Source organism: Eretmochelys imbricata, chromosome 3 (assembly GCF_965152235.1).
Source record: "Eretmochelys imbricata isolate rEreImb1 chromosome 3, rEreImb1.hap1, whole genome shotgun sequence".
Taxonomy (NCBI): domain Eukaryota; kingdom Metazoa; phylum Chordata; order Testudines; family Cheloniidae; genus Eretmochelys; species Eretmochelys imbricata.
The window spans coordinates 126566855-126585975 of NC_135574.1; the positions used below are offsets into that span (position 1 = coordinate 126566855).

Here is a 19121-nt window from a genome sequence, read left to right on the forward strand (position 1 = left end):
TGCCTATTACACCAATATCCTTGTTTAATACCAGATACTCTAGTTAATCCATCTTAGCATTTAAACTTCTGCATTTGTGTACAAGCACTTATAAAATAATTTGTCAATCTTTAGTTGTCTGCCTTCATGTGATGTAATCGAATGGGACTTTGTTTGTTTGATTGTTTCTCTTCAGCTTCTACATGTACTTCATTAACTTCTATCTTCTCCTTTTTACTAGGATAAAGAGTATTCCCTTTAATAAATCCTTCTCTAAGGGATGTATCTGTCCAAACCATGTGCTTCTCCACACCTGTTGGCTTTCCCTCAATCCTTAGTTTAAAAACTCTTCTGTTACGCTCCTCTGGGGAGTTCCTCATGAAGCTTGTTCATATAGAAACTAGTATCTGACAGATGTTAGTCAGTATCCATTATTTTAACAACCTATCCTCATCTGGAGGAGGTCTAGCAATTAATGTGCTCATGAAAATTTTCACACAGCCAGAGAGAGAACATCCTTGAAGATGGGAAAATTTAGCTACAATGTTTTACTGCTTAAAAAAACTTTCTATATATAAATGCAGATTAGAGTGGTTTAAACGACTCATGATTTTTTGTTTTGGGGGTTTTTTTTGTTTTTGTTTTTTTCTTTTTTTCATTTGTTTGTGCTATTATTATTTTATTCTCATGCTTAGATACCAAGGTATAAAGGACATCGTAAACAGAAAAAGTGCTTGGACAAGGCTGGTGAGCAGGTAAAATGCATGAGAGAAGAAGATGCTGGCAGGTGCTTTTAGTCTTCCTTTAGGAAAAAACAGATTATACTAAAAAATAAAATAAAATTGACAATGCAAACACTAAAGTTTATTATAATTTAGCTATTAATATAGTATAAAGGTATAGAAATGGCACTCTAAGGCACCATACTTAGAATATTGTATACATAAAAAGCTTACTACATAAATCATATTAACAAATTCTGAAAAATTAAGCTTTCTGTTGGGCACTTCATTGTTAACTAATGCTGTTAAAGGGTGGAGGGAATGACAACCGCATGAGTTTAAGTATAGACTGTCTTCAGGTTTGAATTTCTAGGGTTTTTTTTTTCTTAATGTTGCATTAATTTGGCATACCCTCCCAAAACTAATCTGAGAAGCCATTAACCTTCTCCTTCAGAACCCTCCTTAAGATCCATTTTTACCTTGTTGTCGACAAGACATCACCAGGTGATAATGGGTAGATAGAAAGCTAGTAGGGATAAATTATATTTAATTGTAAAATAAATCCTTTAAAAACTATTTGGAATGATTATGTATGTGCTTTTACTACAGTCCTGCTTACTCATCCTCTCCCTTTCCTCTTGTTGCATATTGCATTTGTTTCTTGTCTTTAAATGATGACCAGATTCTGTTACCCTGATTTATGTTTAGTACTTTACTTTGTATTCTCCTATTAAAACTGGGAGTGATTGTAGGTTAAGGTACCACTCAATCTTGGTAAGGGAAGTGGGCTCTTACTGTATAAAGATGGTATAAGTCAGGACTATAATTCGTAGTTACTGCTGTGAATTTGACCTTTCTGAAAAAAAAATTTCACAGCCACGTTTCAGAGTTTACGATCTTTGTTCTTTTCTGTGTGTTTTGCATTAGAGTATATGAATAGATTAATTGTCAAAATTGATTTTATTTTAATGTGCTTTATTAGTTACTAGGCTTGGGAATAGGATCTTAAACAACTAACCTTTAAGAATCAGCTTTTTATAAAAATATTAGCCAGTTGAGTTTTAATTTAGAAAAAATTGCTCTTGGTTTGCAACCTTGTCTGTCTGCATCAGATTTCCACTAATTTTTACAATCCCTTTAAAAAATAAATTTAATTGGAAATATTGATAAAACTTCAGTTTTAGCAGTATTGCCAGATAACATGAGGTGTTTTGCTCTCCCACTGTAATATATTCCTTGAACGAATAATTTTTCAAACTCTCACTCTTTTGCCTTGTAATGTGGTTCGAGATTAGCTAATAAACACTTTTGGAAGATAACCTGTAAATCAAAAATGATCCAACTTCCCCTGCACATACCACTCTCTACCACTTCACATTTAAAATGTCTGACTTTTTAGGATGTTTAATTTGAAAAAGAGTGTGTGGGAGAGAATGATATAAATGCTAAAACCCCATGTCTGTTAGTTGACTTGCCTCTCAAGTACGTGTAAAATGAATGAGTTTTCAATTCTGTATTAAAATTTGTCATTAAAGAAGGTATTACGGAATGGCAATAGCTCTCTCCATAGTTAAGGTTACAACAATATTTGTATTATAAGATGAATTTTCAACATTCCTCTTAGTCCGTGGTTCACATCCAGGTGCACATGTACCCTTTGGGGGGCACACAGAGGTCTTCCAATGGGCATGTCAACTCATCTAGATCAGGGTTTCTCAGCCTGGGGGTTGTGACCCCAGGGTCCACAGGACAGGATGTGTTTGAGGGGGGATGCAAGTGCAGGGCCAGTGTTAGAGGGTGGCAAGCAGGGGCCACACAAAGCTAGGTTACATGCTTTAGTCCCGGGCGAAAGGAGCTTAAGATACAGTGCTGCGTGGCAGGGCTCTTGCTTCAGGGGTACAGTAGTCTGGAAAGGTTGAGAACTACTGCTCTAAGTTCCTTCAGAGACGTTTCTTCTTCAGACTCAATGCAGACTTGTCTATGGACAAACAGTAACTCTTCTGGCCACTTTGAAGTGAATTGGCCAAAGTATTTCTGAAAAGGGAAGTTGGAAAACTAGGTATAATTCAGATGTGGGGAAATCACTATAATGCTTTTTGTTATGTTTAACTTTCAAAATGATGTGCCTTATTCCAAAGATCTTGCAGAAATCTAGTGACACTTTGCAGAATCGAGGCTGCATATAATCGTTCTCTTCTGTGTTAGAATTGTCAGAATTCCCTATGAGGCTGCTACTTAGGTCTGTCAGACCATGTAATGCTTACATAGGGTCTGCAGGATGTTGTAAAGATAGTAGTTCAATGTTTTTCTAACTGTGTAAGAGAGTTTCTCATGAATAACCTCACCCTCTAAATAACCAGTCATCCAGTAACTGTTTCAAATTATTTCATTCTGCACACCTGGAAAAGTATCACTGGTGTTTTGTGCAGTGTCGTTTGAGAACAAAATACTTCTGAATAGAGCTGGTTGGAAAAATTCCAGTATAAAACTTTTTTGTCAGAATTTGCTGATTAATTGAAATCGAAAAGTTTCATGGAGATGGTTCCATTTTGATTAAATTCCTTTGAAACCTAGGCAAGAAACATGCCTGGCTGTCTGCTAACTTGCTCACCCAGCTCCTTGGCAGCCTGGGCTCCTAGGGTTTCTGAGGTCTGTCCCTCTGGGGCAGTCCATAATGTAGACTTGCATTGGAGATGGGGCTCCAGTCTCTTTAGCAGAGAACATAGACATTTTGAGATTTTTGTTCCAAAGGGGAGGGGGGAACTTACACAAAATGGAATTATCTTTCTCCACCATGCTCTACTTCTGAATTCCTGCCTTCACTGACTACCTTTAAAGTGCGATTCTACTCTGAAAAGTGACTGTCTAAAAATAGCAATTTCTTAATCAATGGATCTGTTGCTTGAATGCATTCAGAGTCATAGCTGCTGAATATTAACTAATAAGTTTTGATTGTATTTTATTCCTGTTCAACTTGTAAGACCCAATGCAACTCAGAGTGAGTAAACAGTATTCCATCCTTTCTTGTGCATCATCAAACTAATTGTTTAAGTTCCAATCATCTACACCTTTCAAAACCCCTTTGATGCCAGTGGGTTTGTGCAGTTGTCACTAACAGCACAGTTTGGCTTAACTGCTTGTGTTGCATAAGAAGGAAGGAACATAATTCTCAGTTTATATTGACTTTGTGCCATAACAATTAGAATAACAGCATTTTACTTGGAAAAATGAGCATATATGGTCATGGAAATCATTGGGAAACATGGAGTGCTGTGGTAGCATAGTCACTTTACATAGTTCTGCACATGAATACTTTGCACTGATATTTTGTTTGCAGTGGTGGTGTTGCCTTGTGGGTCCCAAATATGAGAGACAAGGTGGGTGAAGTAATATCTTTTGTTGGACCAATTTCCGTTGGTGAAAGTGACAAGCTTTCAAGCTCCACAGAGCTCTTCTTCAGGTCTGTGGAGCTCAAAAGCTTCTCTTTCACCAGTAGAAATTGGTATAATAAAAGATATTACCTTACACACCTTGTCTCTTGCATTTATATGGTATCTTCATAAACATTTATTTTGCAACACCCCCTGTGGTAGGTAAATATTGATAAACTTTTTTTTTTTTTTTTTTTAATACTGTAGATGGGAAATAGAGAGAGAGGTTAAGTACCTTGATTATGGTGTGCAAGTTAGTCTTGGAACCAAGTTTAGAATACAAGTCATTAGCTCTGTCCCATAAATAATCCAGCTGTAGAGCCCCCATACTTAATCTCTCTATCTCGATATTCCGACACTATCTGTTAACTATGTTCGCAAGGTTAAAAAAATCAATTACTCAGAAATTAGGAAATACCAGAATTAAGATAGATAGAAGTGGAAGGCTGAAACATGCCTAGTTAGCAACTAAATTGCCTACACAAAATAACTTTTTACTAATTTTAGAGTAAATTTTTCTGCACTACAGTATTTTTAGTTCATTTGACTTTGCTTCTAGATATAACCTATATTATAATACCCTACAGAGGGAATAGAATAGAATTATTTTAAAAAGAGCTCTTTAGATGGCTTTGAAATAGGATTTTTTTTTTCTTAGTTGATACAATTGTATGGGTACAAAAATAGAAATATTAAATCATTTAATTTGAAAAATTGATTATGTGGATAACTTGCATAGTGTATGTTCCCAGATGGTCCTTTATTAACAATTGGACTGCAGTTCAGTCATGAGAAACTATTTCCATGACTTCACTCAAGGAAAGGCATTTCCCTTCTGTAAATTTGATTTTTTTTTTTTTTTTTTTTTTTAAAGGTTGCTGAAACCAGTCAAAGTGATACAAGTATCTCATCAGGAGAAACAAAGAGCAAAAGCAGCATTTACTTTCTTCCCAATGAGACAAAGCTAGTTTCTGAACTGCACAACAAAGACTTAAATACCAAAGAAGAAAGTGATCCGGCTGTAGATGAGGATGACATAGAGGGAGATTCTTTTTTTGATGATCCCATACCCAAACCGGAGAGAAACTATGGCTGGTAAGTAAACTGTGCTCCATAGTTAACACATTTATTTTATGCTTAGTAGGTTTGGGTTAGATGTGCTATTTGCACATAGCCTCTAGTAAAAGATGGTGTGTAGGTGCACTGTAAAACACCCTGCTTGAAATGCACAATACTTTCTGGGGCTCCCTGGTTGCACTGGTGAGTAATTTTCACCCTTTTGGGGATGTCGCATCATTCCCTTCTGGTACTAAGACAACTGATCTGGCTGGTGGGGTTGGAGAAGGGCAGTGGAGCCCTTGGCTCTGTTAACCCCTGCTCTTTCCAACCCATTTGATGCTAGGAGTGAGTATCTGAGGTACAAACCCTATGCTCCTCGAGCCCTGGAGATGCAACTCTGGCCAACCTTAAAGTAGCTGCACAAGTGGGAGGGGAGAACCTTTATTTCTCTGCATAACTTCATAAAGACTGGCAGAATCTAACCCACAATACTGGAGTAGGTAAGAAAATATTGGTAGCGCACACACACACACACACATACACACCAGCTTCATACAATACAAGTATTAGGAAAGACTCTTTTGCTCTTGGAAAAAGTTCCCTTTATACAAATCAGTGTTCACATTTATTACCCAGTGTGTCCAAGCTGACTTGTTTTCAGTAGATTAATTGTTCTTCTGGAACATGTCAGCTTTGCAGGCCCAAACATTTTAGGGCACTTTGTGGTTATGTAGTGTCGGACAATGAGTGAAATGATATTTTGAAGTGCAAGTCTGACTGAAAGGTGCAAAGGTGTCAAAGCCCACGTTCTCAGTCCCTTGATCTTGCTGCACCTCTGGGCAGAACCATTTCCACTGTGCTGTGTTAGAACAACTTTAAAGTTTGGGTGGGCCAAAAATGCACCTGAGGAGGATTGATGTAGCAGGAGGTTGCCCCATCCATTCCCACTCTTTCCCTTTTACAGTGGCAACAGGCAGCGAGGTGGTCTAATCCAGTGGCTCTCAACCTTTCCAGATTACTGTATGCCTTTCAGGAGTCTGATTTGTCTTGCGTACCCCCCCCCCCCCCCGCCCCTCCAAATTTCACCTCACTTAAAAACTGCTTGCTTACAAATCAGATCTAAAAATGTAAAAGTCTCACATCGCACTATTACTGAAAAATTGCTTATTTTCTCATTTTTACCATATAATAAAATAAATAAATTGGAATATAAATATTGTACTTACATTTCAGTGTATATGGAGTAGTATAATCAAGTTATTTTATGAAATTTTAGTTTGTCCTGACTTCACTAGTCCTTTTTTATGTAGCCTGTTCATAAAACTAGGCAAATGTCTAGATGATTTGATCTACTCCCTGACAGACCCCTGCATATCCCCAGGGTTACACATACCCCTAGTTGAGAACCACAGGTCTAAGCCCTCTTATGTTGGCCCTTCAATATCAGATGCTCATCCTTACACTAGAAGGATCCTGGTGTGGCACAAAGTAACCACATCATTCTCCCCTCTATTTCTAATAAACTGGCACACTCCTTTCAGAAAGGGATTACTTATGACTGTTATCTAGTAGGAAATAAAAATTACAGGATATGCTCCTATAATATATTTAAAGAGCAGCTGACTTCTCATGAAAAATATTGAACTACATTACAAAGAACTCTGCTATTATTCTTTTGGTAATTTTTTCTTTTTTTATCAGTAGCCATAGCAGAATTAAAATAACATCTTTGATTTGCTTCTGCTTATTTAAAAGCTTAAGTACACCTTTACCCCAATATAACACGGTCCTCGGGAGCCAAAAAATATTACTACATTATAGGTGAAACCATGTTACATCAAACTTGCTTTGGCCTCGAGCATTTCCATTATTAATAGGCACTTCCCTCCCCCTGACTGACTCCTAAGCCTACTCCGTCTCCCCCCGGCTCCTTGTCCTCTGACTACCCCCTTCGAGACACCCTCCCCCTCCCAAGACCCCACTCTCATCTAAGCCCCCCTGCTCCTTGTCCTCTGACCACCCCCTCCAGAGACCCACCCCGCCCCCGTCCTCTGACCACCCCGCCCCCAGAACCTCTGAGCCATCCAACCCTCCCTGTCCCCTGACAGCCCCCCAAGACCCTCTGCCCCTTATCCAACCCCTTGGCCCCAGCCTGGCACCCTTAACACGCCACTCAGAGCAGCATGTCGGAGCCAGACGCGGGAGCGTGCAGCCCCACCCCCCAGAGCGCTGCTTTACCATGTTATATCCGAATTTGTGTTATATCTGGTTGCGTTATATCGGGGTAGAGGTGTACTAATTGATTCTAACATCATGTTAATTTCTACAGCCAACTGATTGTGAGGTCATAAACTGGGATATATCAATAGGTGGGAATACCAGTGTCAGAGATCTAATAATTGTGCATGATCTTTAAACTGGCGGCTTTAAAATATTAAAATGAAACTTTCAAAGGAATTTGTTCCTCCAGTCATTGACTCTGAGATGGTGATAGTGTCTCTCGAAGCAGGTAGATTGCCAGGATTGTTGCAATTTCCAGCATATTTATCTTGTCAGATTAGTTTGGCTTTTAACTGACATCATGGTTCATAAGTAAGGCTACGTTTTTGTCACCGATATTTTTAGTAAAAGTCATGTACAGGTCATGGGCAATAAATGAAGAATTCACGGAAGTCCGTGACCTCTCCTTGACTGTTACTAAAAATACCCATGACAAAATGGGTAGCCTGGGCAGCTGCAGGGGGGCAGGGGAGAAGAGGCTGGGAGCTCCAGGGTCCCCCTCTGCTGGTGGCTCCAAGCTCTGGGGATCCCCCTGCCGCCCACTGCGGCCGAGAGCTCTGGGGAGCTGCTGGGAGCTACCGGGGATCCCCCCTGCTGCCCGTTGCGCCTGAAGTCACAGAGATCTTTGGAAGTCACGGATTCTGTGACCTCTGTGACTAAATCACAATCTTATTCATAGGTCAGATTTACACATCCAGTGCATCTGTGTTAATTACCGTTCTTGAAAACTAAATATAACAATCATGAGTGCAAATTCTACAGTTCATAGACCAGTGTTTGTAATCAAATAATTCAAAACAAAAGACATTAAAAATGGCCATACTGGGTCAGACAAAAGGTCCATCCAGCCCAGTATCCTGTCTACTGACAGTGGCCAATGCCAGGTGCCCCAGAAGGAGCGAACCTAATAGGTAATGATCTAGTGATCTCTCTCCTGCCATCCATCTCCACCTTCTGACAAACAGAGGCTAGGGACACCATTCCTTACCCATCCTGGCTAATAGCCATTAATGGACTTAGTCTCTATGAATTTATCCAGTTCTCTTTTAAATCCTGTTTATAGTCCAAGCCTTCACAACCACCTCAGGCAAGGAGTTCCACAGGTTGACCATGAGCTGAGTGAAGAAGAACTTCCTTTTATTTGTTTTAAACCTGCTACCCATTAATTTCATTTGGTGGCCCCTAGTTCTTATATTCTGGGAACAAGTAAATAACTTTTTTCCTTATTCGCTTTCTCCACACCACTCATGATTTTATATACCTCGATCATATCTTCCCCGCCCCCCCTTCTCCTCTCTTCCAAGCTGAAAAGTCCTAGCCTCTTTAATCTCTTCTCATATGGGACCCGTTCCAAACCCCTAATCATTTTATTTGTCCTTTTCTGAATCTTTTCTAATGCCAGTACACCTCTACCCCAATATAACGCTGTCCTCGGGAGACAAAATCTTACCGCGTTATAGGTGAGACCGCGTTATAGCGAACTTGCTTTGGCCCCCTGTCCCCTGACTGCTCCGACCCCTATCCACACCCCCTACCTCCTGATAGGCACTCAAAAGCGGAGCAACACTGCCCCAGCCCATTCCACTCTGCCACCTCCCAGCCGTGGCGCTTTGCTCCCCACTGCTGGTGAGTGCGGGGGTTGGGGAAAGGATGCCCCCCGTACTCACCTGCAGCAGGAAGCAGAGTGCCGCAGAGTAGAGCAGGCTGGGGCCAGGCTGCTCTGCTTCCCACTGCCGGGGAGGTTAGGGAAAGGACACCCCCGCCCCCCCCCCGTTCCCCCTGTACTCACCTGCAGCAGGAAGCGGAGCAACGCGGCCCCAGCCCACTCCGCTTTCCTTGCCTCAGCCCTAGCCGTGTCACGAGGGGGGTCCCGCACTCACCTGCGGCGGGAAGCAGGGAGCTGCGGGTGGGAACTGGCGGAGTGGAGCGGGCTGGGGCTGGGCTGCTCAGCTTCCGCTGCTGCCTGTGAGTGCGGGGGGATCCCTTCCCCAAGCCCCCTCCCCCAAGCGACGGAAGTGGAGCAGGCTTCTCCCGATCCCCCGCTAATCCCCCAGGCCACTCTGGGACTGCGGGGCCCCCAGAAGTGCCCCCCCAGCTCCTGTCTCCCAGACCCTGGGGGGGAAGCTCCTGACCGCCCCCGAGACCCTCTGCTCCTTATCCAACCCCTTGGCCCCAGCCTGGCACCCTTAACACTCTGCTCAGAGCTTTACTGCCTTGTATGCGAACCTGTGTTATATCAAGTCGCGTTGTATCGGGGTAGAGGTGTATATCTTTTTTTGAGATGAGGTGACCACATCTGTACTCGATATTCAAGATGTGGGCGTACCATGGATTTATAGAAGGGCAATAAGATATTCTCCGTCTTCTTCTCGACTCCTTATATCCCGTTTGCTTTTTTGACTGCCGCTGCACACTGCATGGACGTCTTCAGAGAACTATCCACAATGACTCCGAGATCTTTCTCCTGATTAGTTGTAGCTAAATTAGCCCCCATCATATTGTATGTATAATTGGGGTTATTTTTTCCAGTGTGCATTACTTTACATTTAGCCACATTAAATGTCATTTGCCATTTTGTTGCCCAATCACTTAGTTTTGTGAGATCTTTTTGAAGTTCTTCAGTCTGCTTTGGTCTTAACTATCTTGAGCAGTTTAGTATCATCTGCAAATTTTGCCACTTTGCTGTTTATCCCTTTCTCCAGATCATTTATGAATAGGTTGGTCCTAGGACTGACCCTTGGGGAACACCACTAGTTACCCCTCTCCATTCTGAAAATTTACCATTTATTCCTACCCTTTGTTCCCTGTCTTTTAACCAGTTCTCAATCCATGAAAGGATCTTCCCTCTTATTCCATAACAACTTAATTTACGTAAGAGCCTTTGGTGAGGGACCTTGACAAAGGCTTTCTGGAAATCTCAGTACACTATGTCCGCTGTTCAGGAATTTTACTACTACAGTATTACTTTAGTACATAAGTGGTCATCAGTTGTTAAAAGGCCAATGACTTGAATGGTAATACTTATTGCTACCTGAAAATGCTTGAAAGATAAGAGTTCAAGAAAAGAAGCCTTAGTTATGCAGCAAAACTAAATTGCCTTATACAGAACAAATCTCCATGGCAGAAAAGAAACAAGGTTTGTCAAATTACATGGAATATGCTAACGATCTATTTCCATATCAATTTTACATACGTTTTTAGACTTGTATATCTTAATTTGGTTTAGGTAGTATGCAGATATTGATAGCAATTTCATAGTAAGGCATCTTTGTGTGTGCAGATTGTGGTAAATGAATTAGCAAAATGCTAATTAGCAAGGTTCTACAGATTTTGGGGACTTATTGTATGTGTAGTAAAATAATAGTTTGTAATCTTCCTCCATGGTGGATCAAATTTCGTGTGTATATACATGTAATGTGGAGTCATTATAAATGTATATAATGTCCTTATAAACTTGTTTAAATATACATTAAACTCACCAAAACCATAGAAAGTTAATGCAAAATTAGATTCTGCTCATACATCATTTCATTAGATGAGCGTAAAATACATTACATGAAACCAATCACCACTTGGTCACTGAGGATATTTTCTGGGAATGGTGAAGATTAAACTTTGACTTTCAATGTGCTTGTTGCATCTTTTATTTGTAAATAATGTGTTAATTCATGTTCCATTCCTAAATGTAATAGCAGCTAAACCAGTTTATCATGTGGCGATGAAAGAAATCCATTTTGTTGCAATCTCAAGGGGCATGCTTTCTACAACACAACTGTTACTAGTTTTGTTGAACAAAAGTGATCATAACTCAAAAAGAAAAGGAGTACTTGTGGCACCTTAGAGACTAACCAATTTATTTGAGCACAAGTACTCCTTTTCTTTTTGCGAATACAGACAAACACGGCTGTTACTCTGAAACCTGTCATAATTCAAAAACTGGTTGATATATTTATTTATGCCTGAATCTTTTCCTCTTGGCTGCATGGTATTTGTGGGGATAACTAAAGGCCATCTGATAAAAATAGTGATACTGAAGAAGATGCAAGAGATCTGTTTGTGATAGAAGGCAGGCAGAAGTCTGTGAATAGGTGAGAAAATAACTTTCTTATTGCATGTCTTGCTTGACACTTCTACCACCGACTTCCAGTAGAAAGTTTTTGGCCTTTTTTAGATTGTAGAGCAAATATTTCCTTCGCTTGATCTTTTGCTACATACAGTATTGTTTCTAGTTGCATACATATTTAATGGATGGTAGAAGAGAGAGTCACATATCTAGTTACAAATTATTTCCCTTTTTAGGAAAACAGAGTCCAACAAACAAGGAGGAAGCCTTGCATCTCTTTCTGATGCACCCCCACTAAGGAGTGGGCTAAGCTCCCTTGCTGGAGCACCTTCACTAAAAGAGCCTGACAGTAAGTATAATATTGAAATCCTTTTGTATCTTGAGTTAGGGCAGGAGAGAAGGGGGATGGACTTAGATGATCTTGAGATCCCTTCCAGTCCTACATTTATAATTATATGTCTGTAAGTGTTTGCAGGATTGGCTCTTAAAATTGGAATATAATTTTTAGCCTATAGAAAAATATACTAGATTTAATTGGTTGATGGATGTATTGAAGTGTGCTCTTTTTTTTCTTTTTCTTTTTCTTTCCAAACAATAAACAAACGTATTTCTGATTTAAATTTTTTTTGGTTACAGATGCAAATAGAAACTCTGTTTTGAAAGATCTACGCTTGGTGAATGCAAAATTTGGATCTCTTGAATTAGGCAAGTGGTTGTTGAGTATGAAGGAACGTAAACATACTAGTTTTGTTATGCCTACATTTGAGTTCCATTTCAGCTCCTCAAGGAAACTGAGACACTGAAATATACTGATACTGGGCCAAAACCTGCTGTCTTACTTTGGTAAAAGTTCCATTGGAGACAGCAGGAGTCTTGCTTGAGTAAGAAGCAAGATTTGATTCATTATTCTGTGTACAGAATTCCTAACTGGCAGGAATTACTTGCGTGTGTAAAATAATTCTGGTAGAAACATACAACAGGAACTCAAGCCATCCCATGCATAAATTTTGGTGATGATTTTGTAGTTGGTCTGCTTGTCAGTAAGGTATTGTTGACTAGAACACCAGGGGGAAACCTACTGTAAGAAAAAATAAAATGTCTTGTCTTGTAAAGCAGCTTAAGTCCATATGATACTAGCTTTTATGAAGCATTTCCCCGTATTGCTATTAGTGTTACATAGTTACTTTTTTGGAAATTGTAATATATTCCTGGATATATGCTTGATGACATCCGTGTCCAGTTACCATTGTTTTCAATTCTATGGCAAAAATATATAAGACTTTGTAAATTTATCCAGCATGGAAATGCATCTCAGAATTAGTGTTCACTTAAGATCATTATTGAAAATGGTAGCATAGGCTTTTAAGGGCAGATTTTTAAAGGCACAAGTAGAAGTTAGGCATGCAACTCTCATTGGCTTTCAGTGGGATTTAGGCGTCTCTAATTGCTTTTTGTGTCTTTGAAATTCTCCCTATTATAGTATCAACATAGAATCATAGCAATGTCCAGCCCCTTGCACTGAGGTACATCTAGACTATCCTTGACCGGTGTTTGTCCAACCCGATCTTCAAAACCTTCAATGATACAGATTCCATAGCCTCCCTGGAAGCCTGTTCCTGAGCATAACTACTGTGATACATTTCACTAGACTAGACGTGATACATTTCACTCTGTTATCCAAGTCATTAATGAAAATGTTGAATAGTACCAGATCCAGAGCTGACCCCTGCAGCCCCACTTGATACACCCTCCCACTTTGACAGCGAACCGTTGGGGGGAGGGATAGCTCAGTGGTTTGAGCAAAGTTTTTCCTAATATCTAACCTAAACCTCCCTTGCTGTAGATTAAGCCCATTACTACTTATCCTACCTTCAGTGGACATGGAGAACAATAGATCGCTGTTCGCTTATAACAGCCCTTAACTTATTTGAAGACTGTTATCAGCTGTCCCCTCGGTCTTCTTTTCTCAAGACTAAATATGCCTCATTTTTGTAGCCTTTCCTCATAAGTCAAGTTTTCTAAACATTTTATCATTTTATTTGCTCGCCTCTAGACTCTCTAATTTTTCCACATCTTTCTTAAAATGTGACACCCATAATTGGATACAGCACTCCAGCTGAGCACAGTGCTCGGTAGAGCAGGACAGTTACCTCCTGTATCTTAGGCCTTATCTACACTGGCGGGGGAATCGATCAAGGTTGCGCAACTTCAGCTACGTGAATAATGTAGCTGAAGTCGACATACTTAGATCTACTTACTGCAGTGTCTTCGCTGCGGTAAGTTGACGGCTGACACTCTCCCATCAACTCCGCCTGCACCTCTCGCATTGGTGGGGTACCAGAGTCGACGGGAGAGTGCTTGGTGGTCGATTTATCGCATCTAGACTAGACGCGATAAATTGACCCTCCCCTTTCCCCCTCACTGGATCAATCACTGCCCATCGATGCAGCACGTAATGTAGACAAGCCTTTACATATAACATTCCTGTTAGTACACCCTAGAATATTGGCTATTTTTCAACTGCATCACAGTGTTGACTCATACTCAGTTTGTGATCCACTCTACCCCCCCCCAATTCTTTTCAGCAGTATTACCACCTAAATAGTTATTTCCCATTTTGTAGCTGCGCATTTGATTTTTTCCTTCCTAAGTGTAGTACTTGTCTTTATAGAAGTTTTTCTTGTTTAATTCAGACCAGTTCTGTTTGTCAAGGTCATCTTGAATTGTAATCCTCTTCCCAAAGTGCTTGCTACCCCTCCCAGCTGGGTGTCATCTGGAAATGTTACATGCATACATTTCACTCTGTTATCCAAGTCATTAATGAAAATGTTGAATAGTACGAGATCCAGAGCTGACCCCTGCAGCCCCACTTGATACACCCTCCCACTTTGACAGCGAACCGTTAGGGGGAGGGATAGCTCAGTGGTTTGAGCATTGGCCTGCTAAACCCAGGGTTGTGAGTTCAATCCTTGAGGGGGTCATTTGGGATCTGGGGCAAAAATTGGGGCTTGGTCCTGCTTTGAGCAGGAGGTTGGACTAGATGACCTCCTGAGGTCCCTTCCAACCCTGGTATTCTATAACTACTTTTTGAGTACAGTCTTTCAGCCAGTTGTGCATACACCTTATAGTAATTTAATCTAGATCACATTTCCCTAGTTTTCTTATGAGAATGTCAGGTTGGACTTCGTCAGAAGCTTTAATAAAATCAAGATATATCACATCTACTGCTTCCCCCCCATCCAGTAGGCCAGTAACCTTGTCAAAGAAGGAAATTATATTGGTTTGACATGATTTGTTCTTGACAAATCCGTGCTGGCTATTCCTTATAACCCTAGATTCCAAGGCCAGAAGGAACCATTGTGATCACCTAGTTTGCTCTCCTGTATAACACAAGCCATAGAACTTCTCTAAAATATTTCCTACATGCTTATAAATTGACAGTTTGTTTCGGTATCTTTCCAGGTATCAAAGTTAAGTTGACTCGTCTATAATTCCCTGGGTCATCTTTGTTCCCCTCTTCAAAAATAGGTTCTATGTTTGCCCTTTTCCACTCCTCTGGGACCTCACCCATCTTCCATGAGTGCTCGAAGATAATTTGCTAACCGTTCTGAGATTGCTTTACTTCATTCTTTAATATCCTAAAGATGAATTTCATCAGGCCCTGCCAACTTGAATACATTTAACTCCCCTAAATCTTCTTTAATCTTTTTTTCCCTATTTTGTCATACATTCCTTCCCCTTGTTGTTATTAACAGGGCTGTCAAGTGAGTTAAAAAAATTGATCGTGATTAATTTTGCGATTAATCACGCTATTAATAATAAACACCATTTATTTAAATATTTTAGGTGTTTTCCACATTTTCAAATATATTGATTTTAATTATAATACAGAATACAAAATGTACAGTGCTCACATGATATTTGTTTTTGATTACAAATACATGCACTGTGTTTTAAAAAAAAAATATATTTTTCAGTTCCCCCATTACAAGTACAGAAATATAATTTGATCTCTTCATATTTCCTGCACAGGGAATCTGTTTTGTTCAGTAAAATACTTTTTTCATTATTTAGGAACTGGAGATGAAGATGAGTATGTTGATGATTTCAACAGGTAAGAGGGAAAAATACTTATATTGCTAAAGGGTAATATTTAATGGATAGTAAACATGATTCAGTTTTCTAATTACATTGAACCAGAAGTAGGTTCCATCCTATCATGATCAGTTTGACAATGCTGCCATCTGTCTGTTATACATTTGTGAATATACATCTTTCTTATACTTTCTGTAGGCTGGAGTGTCTTGAAAACCTGTCCTTAGGATGCTGACAAGCTTTAGGGTTTTTTAATCAAATTAAAAAGCCTCTTCTCAACAATACATTTTTATCATTTACTTTTTTATACATTTTAATTAGTATTTTTAGCTAACTGTCTGTATATGAGTCCAAATTGAATCTTGCATCTAGAAAACTCGGCAGCATGAAGGGCAGACAATTGAGCAATAACATTTTAAGGCCTGGATCCTACAATATACATGGCACAGCTTATTTCTCACAGCTTAATTTAGTTACAGGTGTATTTTCAAATATTTTTATTTAAATTTCTGTTCTGTAAAAATGGCGCTATCTAACCTAAACACTCTTCCCTATAGAGGTGTGTGAGTGTGGTGGGAATTCTTGTACAGCAGAAAAAGAAAATCTAATTATTTTCACCTTTTATTCTTTTTTCTGTCATTAGTACCAGTCATCGCTCAGAAAAAAGTGACATCAGTATTGGTGAAGAAATAGAGGAAATTTCTGTGGAAATAGAAGACTTGAATGCCAGTGATAAAGTATGACTTTTATTGTCTGGATATGCTTTTAATCTTGTCTTAGATGTGGTGATTAGATGTTGGGTTCTCCTTTCTGGACAATTGTCATTATGTAATAAACCCTTTGGGCACAGGTGGATATAGTCATGCCATTCATTAAAACTGCCTTCTATTTATAACCATTCATTTACTAAAAAAGAAAAGGGGTACTTGTGGCACCTTAGAGACTAACAAATTTATTTGAGCATAAGTTTTCATTAGGGTTAGTCTATACTGACTCTTTTTAAGAAAAAAAACCAAAACAATTATTTGATCTAACTGTGCAGTAACAGTTGAGAGGTTTTCTTGTAATCTTTGAGCTTATGCAAGAGTTTTTATTAACTGCCTCAGTTGTGCTCATATTTTCATTATTCAGCACTGGCTATCAAATTTCCGTACCTCTGTCTGCATTGTTAGAGTATATTCCCTTTCTAAACCAGAAGACTTTAAAGTATTTTTGCTGGGCTTCTGTTGAACTCTGAGATATTACAATTAATAGGTACTGCTTCCAGCTGAATTGTTCTTTGGTGACAGCATGCTAACAGCCTATTGCCTAGGTCGCCTTCCAAAAATTTTCAGTGCATTTTTAAAATTGTAAACAGGGCAAGTGACTCCAAATCTACTTTATTTTAAATATTTTTTTTCTCATTTGAACCAATTGCTCTTTATTTGGTTGGAAAAGTAAAGCAGTGGCATTAGGAGCCCAATTCTATAAGGTACTTCTCATTAACTTAATGGGCAGTTGAATGCACACGGTATCTCATATGTTGGAATTGATACCTTTCAGACAGGGCCGTAAGCTAGCAAGATGCTTTTTGCAGGACTGTATAGTTTAATAGATTTAGAAATCTAAATAAATATATCTTGTCTGGTTGATTTTTGTTTACTCTTCTAGCTTGAAGACCTCACGCAAGATCTTACCATTTCTCAGTTAAGTGATGTTGCAGATTATCTAGAGGATGTGGCATAGAACTGGACAGTAGAGATGTTTCTAGTGCTGGATTGAGGACTCTTGTGGACTGCTATTTTCAGACAATCATTCTTTGCTGGAATGTCTGTTCCCTATTTGTGCCTTGTGTTTCAGAAAGACTGGAGGTGTACAGAGCGCTTATAAAATCATAGTAAGAACTGAATGAAATAGTTAATTCCAGCTGGAGTCTAATATTGGAATTGTTGTTCTTCGTCTGGTTCAGCAAAACCTTTCACACAAGGAGTTGAATTTTTTCCGGCTGGATGTCCATTGCTGGCGATGGATACACAAAATCATCAGTCTATAGGAGAACATAACTGAAGAAATCAGCAAAGCTGCAGAACTTCTACACAGATGTATGTCTTTATAATGAATTTACACTGTTATGGTAACGGTCTGATTTTTAGCTAAGATAAGCAAGAAAACTTAAGAGTTACTGCTTCAACTTACTAAAAACTTCAGCAGGAGAGTAAAAGCAGTCTCTGAAATTTACATAATATCTAATAAATTTGCCTCAGTACCTAGTCACTTCTTGCCTACTTTAAGGGGGGGTCAAGATTTTTCAGAAGTGACTAGTGATTTTTGGGAGCCAAACTTTAGAGGTCTGCAAGGGGCCTAGTTTTTAGCATTTTCTGGAAACCAGGCCCCTTTAAGGTGTCTCCAGCTGAACAGCCCAAACTGAGGCACCTAAAATCAGTAGGCACTTCTGAAAATCTTGGCTGAAGTATCTGTCAACTCTGAACTTTCTTGTTTTAATGTATCTGTCAGACCATTAACGTTACTCTAAACTACTTTTTGTGTGTGATAATTTCATTAATGTTAACACCTGTTAAAATCCCAATAAAAATGTGAGATTCCCTTATGATCCATAGATCGTAATACAAAATAGCAAAATTTTTGAGAAGAGCTGTTTAATGGTTTGTGGAGTTCGTGTTACTGGGGGGGGGGGGGGAATCTTAATTTGTATTGACTCACTTTCATTGTTAAAAATCCATGTTTCTTTTTAAAAAGGAGCACCAAAAAAGTGTGAAGCAATTAAACTTCTCTGTGTATCAGAATCTAATGACTGATGAACAGATTTAAACCCAAATATTTAAAAATAAATACCAGGCCTAAGATATTGAACACACTAAGTTACAGCCAGGAGCACATTTCTGTACTTCCATTATCAACTCTTGAAAAACAGAGTCAGTAATGGAAACATTGACAGTCCCTTAACTATACTGTCATGCATGGTGCTGCTGTAGTATATAGGTCATGGACATTTGTAATACTGAAACAAGCCTTCAAAATGTGTATTTTTTGAGCATTGTTAAAAAAATACATTGGAAAAGATACATGTCAGTGAATATAAAGATAAATTAATCACCTTTTTGCAGGCTTTGTAACTTTATTTCAGGTAACCTAGCCATTTCAAGAACAGTAGCATGCGAGACCATATCCACTGGTACAGCTTACAGAGCTGCTTTACTTTGATTTGAGTCTGACTCAGGCTCTTACACACTGAGCTAGCAGATGTGGGGCTGTACTGGAAGGTTATACTTATTCAGTAGGTAGATTATTTGAGGGCAGAGGGGAAAAGTGACTTATTTATATCTATCCCCAAATAGCCAGCATAAAGCAACAGAACATGAGCCATGGAATCAACATCTTACCTTGTGGCATAATGTAGCGGTCTTGAGCACAGAAGAGAGATTATCCCATAATCTACATGCCACAGCCTTGAAGTAGCAAAGATCTTGTAGCAATAACTACTGAGGCTGAGAT

At 39.3% G+C, this 19121-nt stretch overlaps 1 protein-coding gene across 3 annotated transcripts in view; it reads left to right on the forward strand.

The window, feature by feature from the left end:
* CEP43 (centrosomal protein 43) overlaps positions 1-18718 on the forward strand; it is a 51105-nt gene extending 32387 nt beyond the window's left edge. For 2 of the 3 annotated variants that reach the window (XM_077813329.1, XM_077813330.1), the window contains 6 exons: positions 5007-5227; positions 11771-11883; positions 12171-12239; positions 15609-15648; positions 16273-16366; positions 17280-18718. In XM_077813329.1, coding sequence (XP_077669455.1) covers positions 5007-5227; positions 11771-11883; positions 12171-12239; positions 15609-15648; positions 16273-16366; positions 17280-17354 — 612 coding nt within the window. In that variant the 3' untranslated portion in view covers positions 17355-18718. Of the gene's footprint in view, positions 1-674; positions 735-5006; positions 5228-11770; positions 11884-12170; positions 12240-15608; positions 15649-16272; positions 16367-17279 lie in introns of all 3 variants that reach the window. The other variant, XM_077813331.1, reaches the window with a different exon arrangement.
* Positions 18719-19121: the final 403 nt, after the last annotated feature.